This window comes from Ipomoea nil, unplaced genomic scaffold (assembly GCF_001879475.1).
Source record: "Ipomoea nil cultivar Tokyo-kokei standard unplaced genomic scaffold, Asagao_1.1 scaffold0519, whole genome shotgun sequence".
Taxonomy (NCBI): Eukaryota; Viridiplantae; Streptophyta; class Magnoliopsida; order Solanales; family Convolvulaceae; genus Ipomoea; species Ipomoea nil.
This window is the reverse complement of record NW_017616947.1, coordinates 2740451-2755858: the sequence shown is the minus strand read 5'-3', so window position 1 is coordinate 2755858 and position 15408 is coordinate 2740451. Positions and strand designations below refer to the sequence as shown.

The 15408-nt window shown below is 35.5% G+C and overlaps 3 protein-coding genes across 3 annotated transcripts; 1 reads left to right on the top strand and 2 right to left on the bottom strand.

The window, feature by feature from the left end:
- Window positions 1-259: 259 nt before the first annotated feature.
- LOC109174071 (ADP,ATP carrier protein 1, mitochondrial-like) lies at window positions 260-583 on the bottom strand. The gene is made up of 2 exons (XM_019323364.1): window positions 451-583; window positions 260-390 (listed from the first exon to the last, which is right to left on the bottom strand). The coding sequence occupies exons 1-2, from the start codon at window positions 581-583 to the stop codon at window positions 260-262; spliced, it is 264 nt and encodes an 87-aa protein (XP_019178909.1).
- A 2351-nt stretch (window positions 584-2934) lies between these two features.
- LOC109174070 (ADP,ATP carrier protein 1, mitochondrial-like) lies at window positions 2935-3299 on the bottom strand. Its single transcript, XM_019323363.1, has one exon. It carries the CDS (start codon window positions 3297-3299, stop codon window positions 2976-2978), a length of 324 nt encoding a protein of 107 aa, XP_019178908.1. The 3' UTR covers window positions 2935-2975.
- A 179-nt stretch (window positions 3300-3478) lies between these two features.
- Window positions 3479-3831, top strand: LOC109174069 (ADP,ATP carrier protein 1, mitochondrial-like; the record flags this gene model as incomplete). Its single annotated transcript, XM_019323362.1, has 1 exon — window positions 3479-3831. A coding segment is annotated over one exon (312 nt), but the record flags the coding sequence as incomplete, so codon positions are not given.
- Between the last annotated feature and the right edge of the window lie 11577 nt (window positions 3832-15408).

The following is a 15408-nucleotide window of genomic DNA, read 5'->3' as shown; positions in this document are numbered from 1 at the left end:
TGCGGTTGTGCGGTGGATTAATGTGCATGAGGTTTATACTTAATGTGCGTGAGTGTTGTGCTTAATGTGCATGAGCTTTGTGCTTAATGTGCGTGATGTTAATATGCGTGAGTTTTGTACTTAATGTGCCTGAGTGTTGTGTTTAATATGCGTGAGATTTGTGCTTAATGTGCGTGAGTAGTTCAGAATTACGAACTTAGAAAGAAGCAGAACAGAAAATCACCATATAACTATGCTACTGAAAAGAGAAGCACCCAACTTAAGCCCCGCCAGAGCCATACTTCTTTCCGAAAACTATTAACTGAAGCTTGTCATACCCGGCCAACACACCAGCACCAGCAATAGCACGCAGGATGTTGGCACCAGCACCCTTGAAGAGAGATTTCACACCTTCATTCATAAGAATCTGAGCAAAAGCATCAAGAGAGCTCTTTTACTTGACAGCTTCACCAGATGTCATCATCATTCTTCTCCGGACAGTGTCAATTGGGTAGGATGCAAGACCAGCACCATTTGTGATAACCCATCCGAGAACAAAGCTAGCGGAGAAACTATCCTGTAGGTCTCCACTTTTCTGCTGCATTTTACACATTCACGCACATTAAGTACAAATCTCAGGCACATTAGACACAACACTCACGCACATTGAGTACAAATCTCACGCACATTAATAACCGCACGGGAAGCATTCACCTGCACGGGAACCTTTCACTATATATATATATATATATATATATATATATATATATATATATATATATATATATATATATATATATATGATCTCTAACAAGATTAAAAACTGACTCATCATATTTTGCCTAAAATAACTCAATGGTTTATGCCACAATTTCAAATAACCAAGTCATCAATAATTTTAAAATTTATTGCAAGAGATGGAGTACTTGAAAATAAATGCACTCATCTAAAAATAACACATATATTCAGATATAAAAAACATACAGATAAGGGAGTTAAATATCAATTAGTAGTGCATATCATTCAAGTTCTCCAAATTTTCGAATCTCAACATTTGAAAATTCATTATCATAAAATATTCACAACTTGTTTGTTTCAGGCATACCAGCATGATGTGATTCAATTCACTTCTAATTATTAAACACATAGCATTTTTGGAAGAGTAGCATAGCACTAAAGATAGAAGTTGCGGACTTCATTCATTAGTCACCCAAAGATTAATTCTCATTTAAGATCTTCCATAGCTTATCGAAAAATATTTCAATGTCCAAGCACATTATCAAGCAAGGAAATACTCAACAACTTAGAGAGTGTATTCCCGCTAAAGCTAAGTCTTTGATGTATCTTTCAAAACTTGAAGACACCCAAATTACTTAGTATAATATGGTCATGTACTACTACTAGAGTACAAGGTGATTAACCTAGTAGACAAAAAAACTCATACTATTTAGTATGATTTTGTCATGTAGTACTACTGGAATACAAAGTAACTAGCCTTGGAGGCTTATAGAGTCACTTTTTAATTCTACCACTTGGATGATTATAACAATTTGTTGATCATATCAATCCTTCAGGGATTAACATAAGATTTGTAGATCTTTTTTTATCAAACATTCACTATCAAGGTTTTGGTCTAAAGGGTGATATTGAAAAATTAGTGTTCTTAGTTTACCTTCTAGGCATAATATATATATATATATATATATATATATATATATATATATATATATATATATATATAGAGAGAGAGAGAGAGAGAGAGAGAATTGCACTCAAGTGCGAATGAAGCTCCCATGACCCATGAAGGAATATGCGAACCAATCAGAGCGCGACACGTGTCCAAATCTAATGGATTAAAAAAAATGCGGTGGCATTTTCATAAATAATTGAACATCGAAGTGCAAGTAAAATGTATTATAGGTGCAAGTAAAATTTACACTGAGTATCAATACGAAGTGCACCTATAGTTATAAGTAGTTGCATCTATAGTTATAAGTAGTTGCACCTGTAGGTATAAGTAGTTGCACCTATAGTTATAAATAGGTGCACCCAGGTGAATGAATGGTTGCGGGAAGTGAATGTTAACAAGACAAAATTACATGCACTTATAGGTGAAAGAATGTGCACCTATAGTTATAAGTAGTTGCACCTATAGTTATAAGTAGGTGCACCCAAGTGAATGAATGGGTGCGCGAAGTGAATGCATGTTAACAAGACAAAATTACATGCATTTATATGTGAAAGTAGGTGCACCAATAGTTATAAGTAGTTGCACCTATAATTATAAGTAGTTGCACTTATAGTTATAAGTAGTTGCACCTAGGTGAATGAATGGTTGCGGGAAGTGAATGTTAACAAGGCAAAATTACATACACTTATAGGTGAAAGTAGGTGCACTTGTAAATGATTTTACTTGCACTTTGATGTTCAATTATTTATCAAAATGCCACCGTGTTTTTTTTAAATTATTAGATCTAGACAGGTGTCGTGCGCGGATTCGTTCACATATTCCTTCATTGGCACTTATTCGCACCGGAGTTAACCTAATCTTAGAAGTAAAAATTTAGTATACTAAAAATACATTATTCGTGTACTCAATGAACATTATACAAAATAATGTATTTTTAGTATTCAAATAATGTACTTTTTCTAACTACTATATATATATATATATATATATATATATATATATATATATATATATATGGAAGGGATCAGGTGCATTTGTTGCTTCCCGTGCGGTTGTGCGGTGGATTAATGTGCGTGAGATTTATACTTAATGTGTGTGAGTGTTGTGCTTAATGTGCGTGAGCCTTGTGCTTAATGTGCGTGATGTTAATATGCGTGAGTTTTGTACTTAATGTGCCTGAGTGTTGTGCTTAATATGCGTGAGATTTGTGCTTAATGTGCGTGAGTAGTTCAGAATTATGAACTGAGAAAGAAGCAGAACAGAAAATCACCATATAACTATGCTACTGAAAAGAGAAGCACCCAACTTAAGCCCCGCCAGAGCCATACTTCTTTCCGAAAACTATTAACTGAAGCTTGTCATACCCGGCCAACACACCAGCACCAGCAATAGCACGCAGGATGTTTGTACCAGCACCCTTGAAGAGAGATTTCGCACCTTCATTCTTAAGAATCTGAGCAAAAGCATCAAGAGAGCTCTTGTACTTGACGGCTTCACCAGATGTCATCATCATTCTTCTCCGGACAGTGTCAATTGGGTAAGATGCAAGACCAACACCATTTGTGATAACCCATCCGAGAACAAAGCTAGCGAAGAAACTATCCTGTAGGTCTCCACTTTTCTGCTGCATTTTACACATTCACACACATTAAGTACAAATCTCAGGCACATTAATAACCGCACAACCGCACGGGAACCTTTCACTATATATATATATATATATATAGGGAAGGGATCAGGTGCATTTGTGGCTTCCCGTGCGGTTGTGCGGTGGATTAATGTGAGTGAATGTGTAAAATGCAGTAGAAAAGTGGAGACCTGCAGGATAGTTTCTTCGCTAGCTTTGTTCTCAGATGGGTTATCACAAATGGTGCTGGTCTTGCATCTCACCCAATTGACACTGTCCGGAGAAGAATGATGATGACATCTGGTGAAGCCGTCAAGTACAAGAGCTCTCTTGATGCTTTTGCTCAGATTCTTAAGAATGAAGGTGCGAAATCTCTCTTCAAGGGTGCTGGTGCAAACATCCTGCGTGCTATTGCTGGTGCTGGTGTATTGGCCGGGTATGACAAGCTTCAGTTAATAGTTTTCGGAAAGAAGTATGGCTCTGGCGGGGCTTAAGTTGGGTGCTTCTCTTTTCAGTAGCATAGTTATATGGTGATTTTCTATTCTGCTTATTTCTGAGTTCGTAATTCTGAACTACTCACGCACATTAAGCACAAATCTCACGCATATTAAGCACAACACTCAAGCACATTAAGTACAAAACTCACGCATATTAACATCACGCACATTAAGCACAAAGCTCACGCACATTAAGCACAACAGTCACGCACATTAAGTATAAATCTCACGAACATTAATCCACGGCACAACCGCACGGGAAGCAACAAATGCACCTGATCCCTTCCCTATATATATATATATATATATATATATATATATATATATATATATATATATATATATATATATATATATATGTTGATTATAAACTCCATCTATTACTTAAATACCTAGAGCTCATGATAGGGTATCAATAAGAAATAAGGTACGCTAACTGCATATTTTATGAAGATTGTTTCACGACATTAGCTGGAGATATGAACTCAAGTTTAATAGAATGTCAAGAAATTCCTTGCAATGGAAAGATCTATATTATTTAAACCCACGTACTAGGTTTGGTTAAACTAGAAGTTTAAAAGATAATCAATTTGCAATATCAGCAAATAATCTGCCAAATATATTATTGATCATACTTAACATAAAAGGGTGACAAGGTCTCATATACCTTCCCAACTTGGACCAATATATCGTTGGGAAATGGCTAAATCTGGTTAACTTAGAAATTTTCATGAAATTTTATAAAAATGGGAGAAAATTATGATAAAATATTATAGTTGTACACAACACAATTGCCTATATAATTGCTCATATTATAATATAGATTCAGAGCTAGACACTAGAAATCCCATGATTATTTAAGATATAAAGGTGCAATTAAGGCATAGTTTTAACTCGCTAAAATAAATTCTTTTTATAACACGTACATCATTGAATGTTAACCATGTTGTTATAAATGAGTGTTTGTACGTAAGAGGAGTAAGGATAATGAAGTAGTGTGATGAAACAAGTTTTGTAGCCAAGGGTTCATCTAGAGACCTATAATTGATTTTGGTAAAATATATTCTCCTACAATAGATGGAATTAAGTTTCACTACTTAACATCATTGGCAGTAAATAATAAATTTGGATATGCAGTTGATATGCGTCATGACCGAATATTATAGGGTCATTAGATACTAATATTTATTTGGACAAATCCTTGATGGATTTAAAGTTCTCGAAATGAGAAGAGATGAAAATTACAACATGTATATCGTTGAATTACAAAGGTTTTTATATGACTTCAAACGATTAATGATTGACTGAGTTTTTTTCCTCATGAAGAAGGAATATGTAAATAATATGTGTCATTATGTGCTCATTAAATGGTTGTTAATGAAATTATTTATTTGTTTATTATCTCAGTCTATGTTGATTGTATAAATACGACTAAAATACGACTGAAATGCATAAAAAAACAGTTTGAAGTTAATCATATTAACTACTTGGGTAAGATTTGTTGACAAAGAGGATATTCAAACAACCCAAGAAATTGAGGCGGGAAACTACCCCTAATAACTCTGGACTACATCACACTTATTCACTATAAAGGTAGTAGTATTTTCTTTTATTAAGATGATTTAAAATGTATAAAATTTTACTACCTTATCTTAATCTTATTCCTTAAATAAACTAGGAATTCTCTATCCACATGAACTCATTCAACAATAATAATTGAACCAGAAGTACCCTAAGTAGAACATCTAAAGGATTGGTACGCTTTTATGTTGACAATAATAAGTAAATGCTAATAAGATCATTATTTTATGTAGCTACACTTAAAACTCATTAAAAATGTCAATGTGGGTAATAGAACATCGTAACACATTTGACGCATTGAAAAGATGTCGAGACAAAAACAATTCTACAATCAATCTTGGAAATCCAAAAAATGAAGAAATTTCAAAAATTGCTGTCATTGCAGCATTCATTGATCATGTATGTAAACTATTTATTGTGCATCCTTTAAATATATTAGAACTAATATAAATTTATAATTCGTTTTATTTTCTAGGATGTAGCCACTATTTAAAAAACGTTTATGCACAAAGTGACAACCTATTTAACTGCATGCATTATGGTGAAAAAGTAGCAGGGGTACTACAAAGTTAGTACCAATTCAACAAAATAATTTTACAAAAAACACACACTCATACACAAACAAAATCAAGTACTACACTCATTTATACTAATTCCAAAATATGAACTTCAAAATGAACATGTACAAAACATATATGGAAATTGTTGATGAAACTGAATATGTTGTGGCGGCATCAGTATTTGGACTACTTGCTAAGGAGTAAATTTCAATTTTGGTCCTGTGACTATAGGGGTACTGTTAATTGCAGTCCACGACTTTCAAAAATTTTAGTTTAGTACCTTGACTATGTAATTTTTATCAGTTTTGGTTACTCTGGCAAAATTTCCAGCCAAATTTCGACAGAAAAACTTAATCCTTCATTTAGTCTATATCTGAGGGGAAAAATTGTCTTTTGAAGTCTGGTCCTAATTTTGAACTATTGTCCGAATTGAATTGAAGTGTTGTTGACCCGGTTCAGGTGAGAATTGACCAAAGTGAAGTTAGTCGTTCTCTTAATCTGCCAAATCGATTCCTAATTTCACAACCCTAATTCATGGCCAACAATGAAGAAGGACGAACACTGAAGAACAGTCGACTCCTTAAAATGCGAAAGTAGAGAATTTGAAGAAGTAAGGAAGTACAGTGAAGGTGAACATGCTAAAGTAGCCATTCGAATGGCTATGTTGTCTTCTGCTAGTGGAATGGGTAGTGCGCTCAATACTCTCCAAGAAAGTAAGATCGAGTTACTTATTCTTTGTTAAAAATAATCTGAAATTGGTATCTTTCATACTCTTATTGCCATTGGTTTGTTGTTGAGAGTATTTTTTGTGTGTGTGAGTATAGTGTGGTGTAAATTAGCAGTGGTAATATTGTCTTTAGCGTGTGCTTTATATATGCTGAGAAGATGATATGTGGGGGCTAATTTGTTGTATATTTGGGTTAGATTAAGGATATATTATGAGAAGTTTGCTTGTGGGGACCAATTTTTTGAAAATTTTGTTGTGTTCTGTGTATATGTTAAATATAGGCTTATGTGGGACCAATCACCATTCATATCTCATCCATGCATTTTCCATATCAATAACTATTCAAATAGAGATAATCCATTATAGACATCCACCAATATAATAGCCACCAATCATAGTAATAATCCAAGAATTACCAATATAAGAGAATATCCAAGATAATAACCAAACCAATAAGATAACAACCAAGATAATACCAAGTCACCAATCAACCAATTAATTTAATAATCCACCAACATAAGCAATTATCCATCCACAAGATAATTAAATCAAAATAGAATTACCAACCAAATGCTTTGCTTGCTCCCCTCCAATGGTGTATTTCTGAACAGTGTATGGTGTTTTTACTCACACGTAATGGTGTGTGTTTGGTGATGCGGGGCTCTGTTTACTCTGTTTTTTGTGGTGTATTTTCCAAACGTTGATGGTGCATATTTGTTGAACTATTGGTGTTGCCGCACCGTAAGACACTGCCGCACCTGAACCCGCCTATATATATATATATATATATATATATATATATATATATATATATATATATATATATATATATATATATATATATATATATATATATATATATATATATATATATATGTATGTATGTATGTATGTATATACTTTTGTTCAAATGCGGCCGCTTGACAAAATATACCAACAGTATTAACAAAAGGCATCAATAGTGTTAGGAAAAAACACAACAATGAAATGCATAAATATATCAAAAAACACACAACACACTCAAAAAAATGCATCATATAACTCCCCGCCCCTAATGTTGTATTTTCGAACACTGTGTGGTGCTTTTAGTCATATTTAATGGTGCGTTTATGGTGATGCGTACCTAATTTGTGCATGTTTTTTGTTGTGCATTTCATAACATGGATGGTGTATATTCGTATACCTATTGGTGCGGCCGCTTCGAATGCACGGGAAGGCACAGCTTCACGTGAACTCGACTATATATATATATATATATATATATATATATATATATATATATATATATATATATATATGTATGTATGTATGTATGTATGTATGTATGTATGTATGTATGTATGTATGTATGTATGTATGTATGTATGTATGTATGTATGTATGTATATATATATATATATATATATATATATATACATACATACATACATACATACATACATACATACATACATACATACATACATATATATATATATATATATATATATATATATATATATATATATATATATATATAATTGCACTCAGGTGCGAATGAAGCTCCTAGGAAGGAATATGCGAATCAATCAGCGCGCGACACGTGTCCAAATCTAATGGATTAAAAAAAATACGGTGACATTTTCGTAAATAATTGAACAATGAAGTGCAAGTAAAATGTATTATAGGTGCAAGTAAAATTTACACTGAGCATCAATACGAAGTGCACCTATAGTTATAAGTAGTTGCATTTATAGTTATAAGTAGTTGCACCTGTAGGTATAAGTAGTTGCACCTATAGTTATAAGTAGGTGCACCCAGGTGAATGAATGGTTGCGGGAAGTGAATGTTAACAAGACAAAATTACATGCACTTATAAGTGAAAGTAGGTGCACCTATAGTTATACGTAGTTGCACATATAGTTATAAGTATGTGCACCCAGGTGAATGGCTGGGTGCGGGAAGTGAATGCATGTTAACAAGACAAAATTGCATACACTTATAGGTAAAAGTAGGTGCACCTATAGTTATAAGTAGTTGCACCTATAGTTATAAGTAACACAAGGCAAAATTACATGCACTTATAGATGAAAGTAGGTGCACCTATAGTTATAAGTAGTTACACCTATAGGTATAAGTAGGTGCACCTAGGTGAATGAATGGTTGCGGGAAGTGAATGTTAACAAGGCAAAATTACATGCACTTATAGGTGAAAGTAGGTGCACTTGTAAGTGATTTTACTTGCACTTCGATGTTCAATTATTTACGAAAATGCCACCGCATTTTTTTTTAATCTATTAAATCTGGACACGTGTCGCGCGGTGATTCTTTCGCATTTTCCTCCTGGACACTTATTCGCACCTGAGTGCAGTCCCTATATATATATATATATATATATATATATATATATATATATATATATATATATATATATATATATATATATATATATATATATATATATATAGGGTGCGGATCCCATGAGACCCCTATACTAAATGAGATGGTGTGATGACATCTCATCCATTTGTACATTTGTAATGGATGGAGGAGATTGATTTAGGAATGTAATGTAAAATAGGGAATATTATTAATAGGAGAGTTTAAAAGTAATTGTATTAATGTGTTAATTTTGGTTAAAATTTGATTAGAATCTTTGCCATAATTTAATATCACAAATATAATAGAAATAATTAGTGGTCAACTATGCACAGAAGCTGTTGGAGCCCAACCGTGAGCAGTAAGTGGGTGTTCCGGACGTAACTTCATTCGACGAACATGTCTCATACCACAGGTAAGAGATTTGCAGACTCAATTTTTGTAATGTGTTTTGTACACTGGTCTGTGCATCCAGGTTGTATGGCGTGTGCTTCGTTTTGTTTGTACGGTGTTGGCATTGTTATGTGTTGGTGGCTGTATTTATATTAATATGCGAGGGGGACACGAAGCATTTGGGGGGGGGGGGGGTTTGTGTGTGTTTTTATTGGAAATAGACGAATGCACATGCAGTGGATAGTTGGTGAATGGCGAGTGGCCGTGAAATTTTCCAGTTGGCGTTGCCATGACGTGCATTTCAATGGTTTTGAAGCGGTGTGACATTCGTTAAGGTTACACAAATTATTTTTAAAATGGGTGTGTGTGGAATTACTTGTGGGATCAATCTTTCATGAGTTAGACGGAATGGGTGGGATTTGGTTTGTGGGTGAATTGAGGTTTGTGCGTTCGTTTAATGCGGCGTGTGCACCTTACTCATTCGAATTAGAATGGTTATGCTTGAATTGAAGTAATTCGTTTGTAAAATTAGTATTACAATGGGTGTGCGTGAAATCAAGTGAGGCATTAATTCTTAATGAAGTAGAGGTTATGGCTGTTATTTGGATAGTGCATGCAATGAGGTCTATGTGTTTTTCTAACGACGGTGTGTGCGTTAGTTCACGTCGGTATATGCGTGTATTTAATATTTTTGTACATGGCAGTCGGTGGACGATCAGTGGGTGTATTTCTCCAAGGTGCGTTGTCATGACGTGCAATAAAAGGTTTTTGATGAAATATGACTTTCTTCAAAGGTCTTGCAAGTATTTTTATAATAATGGATGGCAGTTAGTAAACGGGAAATGGGGTCTATGCGTTAGTTCCCCACGGCATGTGCGTATGTGTATTATATGCGGTCTGTGCGTAATCACGAATAAGATGTACAGTTTATTACAATTATCTAACGTAATGGTTGTGTTGATTGTATGCAAGTGAATATTATATTATTCATAACATCTTATGGACTAATGTACACGGGGTCGAAGTTAGTAAGCAACCATCTGGCCAACCGCTTCGGGATGTCGTGGATTTGAAGATTCAACAACTCACCTAAACCCAATTCCACCACAGCTCTCTTCTGACAAGCACTAAACCGCCTCATCGGTAAAGCCAAGTGTTTGGGAGAAGCACGAATCTTCTCCCTTTTTATGTGAACACCGCCACGCCGCAGCACCACAACCACAATCCAGCCCCTACATGCCCCCACCCCATCCGGACCAAAACCCCAATTGGAAAACCCCATCCGGACCAAAACCCCATTCGGAAAATCATAGACCCACACAAAATAGACAAGAAAGTCAAAATACCTCGAGTAGACACGGAAGAACTACCCATCCGATGCTTAACATTCCTGCTAGAAGAACCCGCCATGAACACCAACCACTTGTGCGACTAGGACAGACCGGAAAAGGAGATGACGACGCTCAAAGAACACCAAAGGACGACTGCTAGCATTTCCGTTTCTTTCTTTACTTTTTCTTTTCTTCCAAAAGGACATAGTCCTAACGGGCCCTCCAAAACCTCGGATTACTCACACTATATACATATAGATATAACTCATGCATTTCATACTCATGCAACAAATTCACTTATGCAAACTTATGCACATAGATATAGACAACTTGGAAATCAAATATCATGCAACTAGATAATGATTTTCCAAAATAGATATAGGTTTTTGAAAGAATACTTAGGCTTACTTTAAGCCACTTATGCACTTTAGTTCATGATATGCTAAACATGCTCTTTACTATAACAAATATCTCAAATTTTCTTTGACTATAAGTCAAACAAATATTATGCTACTTCATGCTCATCACTTTAATACTTAGCAAAACTTCTTAGCAAACACTTAGCAAATATTGATCATGCTCTTTAAACTCAAAGTAGACTACATATCTTAATACTTCACTTTACTGGGCAATTAGGTTCATGCTCTGTACAACCAAACATTTCATATTCTTGGCAAAATTCTCAATAACTCACAATGACTATTAAAACATGTTAATCAAGTAAACTTTGGCACATAATGATCATACTTCTTAATCCAACAATCAAATAATTATCATGCTTCTCATTCAAATAGCCAAGACCAAATACTTCACATTTTCATTCTCTGCAAATGTTCACATACTACTTCTATAGCATGAATCATCACAATTTCTACTATAAATTACTCATTTCTACTCTAAATTCAATGAAATCAAGTTTTACTCGTTCGTCGTAACGGTCCCAGGTGTCCGAGCCTCAAGGGTCCGCGAGTCCTGATCCGAACGACATGTAGCTGAGCCACAAAGGGCCCGGCCACTACACATCTTTGGCCTGACAGGGCTTGAGGAGCCTCGCCACCTGGATCCGCCAAGCGGCAGCCTAGGGCCACAGCTCTAGCTGTGAGCCGTGCCCTAGGGCTACTCCTCCACGGGGATTGCCAACGGTCCCTGCCTAGGGCCGTTGGCTAGCTCTGTGACTCCATCTGGGGTTCTTCTTCATTTGAAATGCAAATTCTAGCAATCCAAAATACTCCCAAATCCTCAACAACACATCATAGATCAAAAATAGATCACTTAATAGCTCAACCACATCAATAATCTAGCATTTCTACACATTTCAACATCTAACTTGACTTCACAAAGTCTATAAAAGAGGTGGGAGTCCATGAGTTATACCTTTGTTGTTTCCTCTTCTTGTTGGGATTTCTCCTTCTTCCCAAGTCAGCTACAACCCCCTTCACCACCTATATTCCTCAAAAAAACCATACAACAAGCCTTAAGAGCTAAGTTTTCAAAAATGGAAGCTAGAAATGAAAGAAGCTGGGAGAAGAATGGATGAATGGTTGAGATAGGCTTAAAACTTACTGTGTTTTTCTTTGGTTTCTTGCAGAGCTTCTTGGTAGGGAACACAAAGTTGGGAATCAGGAGGCAATGGCTGAAAGCATTTCATTTTATAGGGCTCTAAACCCTAAGAGAATCAACAATGATTGGTGGAGGGCAAAGTGGTAATTTGGCTTGGCTTCAAAAATATCAGACATGAGAGAGTGGAGTCTAGTGGTTCACCAAGCTTCATGGGTCAAGGTGTAGAATCATAGTTTAAAATAGTTTTGGGGTCAAAATGCATTTTTCCAAATATACTTTCTAGACAACCACTTAGTTTAGGTTCCTCAGATTTCTCCCGGTTTCACTCAGATTGACTTTTGGATCAAAAACTTGGTACACGATGTACCCAAAAATTTAAGATTTTAGATTTAAAATAAGTCCCGGTGTTGAATTTATTTAAAAGTGGCTCAAAATAATTTATTCAAACAACGATTTTAATGCAAAAATTTTTATAGAGGGAAAAATGGCTATTTTGGAATTTCTTAAAACCGAATTTATAATATTAAATTTTAGGTAGTCACATGGGCCCTCGGCGGACACCAAACCTACTGCTCAGCGACGACGTGGCCGGCCGAGAGGTCGGTCGTCGCACCGCACGGTTCTATTAGCTCAGGTTTGCCCCATTGAACCTACTTGTTATACACAGGCTGTTAAACATGATGAATGGCGCAAGGCTATGGATAATTTAATGCGCTCCTTCAGAATGAAACATGGTATCTTGTCCCATCTCAGTTTAATATGAATATTATTGGGTGTAAATGAGTTTTTCGCACCAAAAGGAAAGTTGATGGGACAATCGATCGATACAAAGCAAGATTGGTAGCAAAAGGATTTAATTAGGTACCCGCCGGTCAAGATTTTTTGGACACCTTCAGCCTAGTGCTCAAACCGAATACCATCAGGTAATTACTTCTATCTTTGGCTATATCCTCTGGTTGGGATATGAAACAGCTTGATGTCCATAATGCTTTCTTGAATGGGTCTTGAGACTGTCTATATGAAGCAACCACCGGGATACATTGATAAACAATTTCCCAATCATCTTTGTCTGTTGAAACGTTCCCTATATGGATTAAAACAAGCCCCAGAGCTTGGTTTAATCGCTTGCATACCTTCTTGATGGCAGCAAGTTTTAAAGCCTCAAAAACATATGTATCTTTGTTTTACTACTCACAGGGTTCAGATTTCATTATGTTCTTGTTTATGCTGATGACATTCTTGTAATGGGCAATGATATATCAAGGTCTTATCAGCTCCCTTCTAACTGCTCTATCATTTGCATTCAAGATTAGGGATCTTGGAGAACCTGGTTTCTTCCTAGGGATTGAAACAATAAGTGTAAGGATGGAATTTTTCTCTCTCAACAAAGATACATGATAGATATCTTAAAACGTGCTGGCATGACAGACTGTAAACCTCTAGCCACTCCTATGTTTGCTTCTAAACCCACTATCTCCAATGCTGATTTATATGACGACGCCACACACTATAAAAGTCTGGCAGGTGCTTTACAATATCTTATAGTTACCCACCCAGACTTGTCCTTTGCAATAAATCAGTTGTGTCAGCACATGCATGCGCCTACAATCTCGCATTGGGAGCAATTGAAGCGTTTTCTAAGGTATGTAAAGGGAACTATCACTTCTGGTTTGCGAATTCGACGATCAGTATCTAGAGAATTACATGCTTTCTCAGATTCTGATTAGGTTGGTTGTCCTGAAGATCGTAAATCAATCAGTGGGTATCCTGTTTTTCTTGGTTCTAATCTTATATCGTGGGTATGCAAGAAGAACGGTCTGTTGCTAGATCATCTACTGAAACCGAGTATAAAGCTTTAGCAGATGTCTGTGCCAAGGTAATCTGGACTCTCTCGCTTCTATGAGAAATTGGCTTAACCGATATGCTCGCTCCCAAGCTTTGGTGTGATAATCTTGGAGCTACATATATGTGTGCAAACCCTATTTTTCATGCTAGAACGAAACATATAGAAATTGACTACCATTTTGTTAGAGACAGAGTTGCGAATGGTGATATGCAGGTTGACTTTATTTCAACCAATGATCAGTTGGCAGATATCTTTAATTACAAAGGCTCTACCCGGTCCTCGGTTCTTGTTTCTTAGGGACAAGCTACAAGTCACCAGTGTACCTTGTGCTTAACGGGGAATATTAGGACTGTATGTATTTGAGTTTGATTATGATTCCCTATCCCAGTCTCTCCGAGAGTTCCTTCTTATGTCAAAAGCCGAGATGGAAGAGAGAATTCAGATGCTTGCAAGAAAGTGAGTACGTTGTGTTTACCCTTCTCAATATGCACATTACAAATTTCTTGCTTAGCATAATTATTATATTGCTTCTAGTAATATGTTAGCTGAGTAAGTTTGACATCACCAGAAGTGCTAATGGTGAGAATGTTTTGATCTTTTGGCATATAAATCTTAGTTATGACTAAGTAATTCTGTCCCAGTATCAATATTTTCAGCAAAGTCTGAGACTTTCTTTTTAAGTGGTTAATCTCTCAAAGTAAAAATGAGTTCTGACATTCTTTATCCATCCTGAGTAACTTGCATTATATTCATGGCATTCCCCCTATCCATAAAATTACTTCCTGGACATGTTGCTTAATCCCAAATTACTGTATTTATAAAAATATTTCTTTTATGGATTTTGCTAAAAGATAAATCTGGACTTTTGGATTTATTAAACTTTGTTTCTTGAATTATTTGAATTAAGCAAAAGGTAAAAAAACTTGCTTAAAAGCCTTAAGTATCTTGTTGAAATATTACTGGGTTTAGGAAACTCAATAATGACTGATACTGTAGTTCTTGGTGCATGTTACTCAAAATATGTTAATGATCAAGGTGCTCATAGAAAACTTCATACTGATTGGTGGTAATGATTTTTTCTTTTTCAGTCTGAATGGTGGCATGGTGCAGATATTGACATGCCTGAGTGGAAGTTTTCCGAAATGATGCCAAGTGCTAAAATCAGATTTTCAGATCATTCTATGTCAAGGATTATTCAAATATTGGGTAAATTGGAAAATTGGAGCCGAGTACTACAAGTTATTGAGTGGATTCAGTCA

Coding starts and splice junctions, on each gene's coding strand:
- LOC109174071 (XM_019323364.1), bottom strand. CDS start 583: ATGCAGCAGAAAAGTGGAGACCTACAGGATAGTTTCTCCGCTAGCTTT. Junction 391..450: donor AAGAATGATGATGACATCTG/GTGAAGCTGTCA, acceptor TTATGAATGAAG/GTGTGAAATCTCTCTTCAAG.
- LOC109174070 (XM_019323363.1), bottom strand. CDS start 3,299: ATGCAGCAGAAAAGTGGAGACCTACAGGATAGTTTCTTCGCTAGCTTT.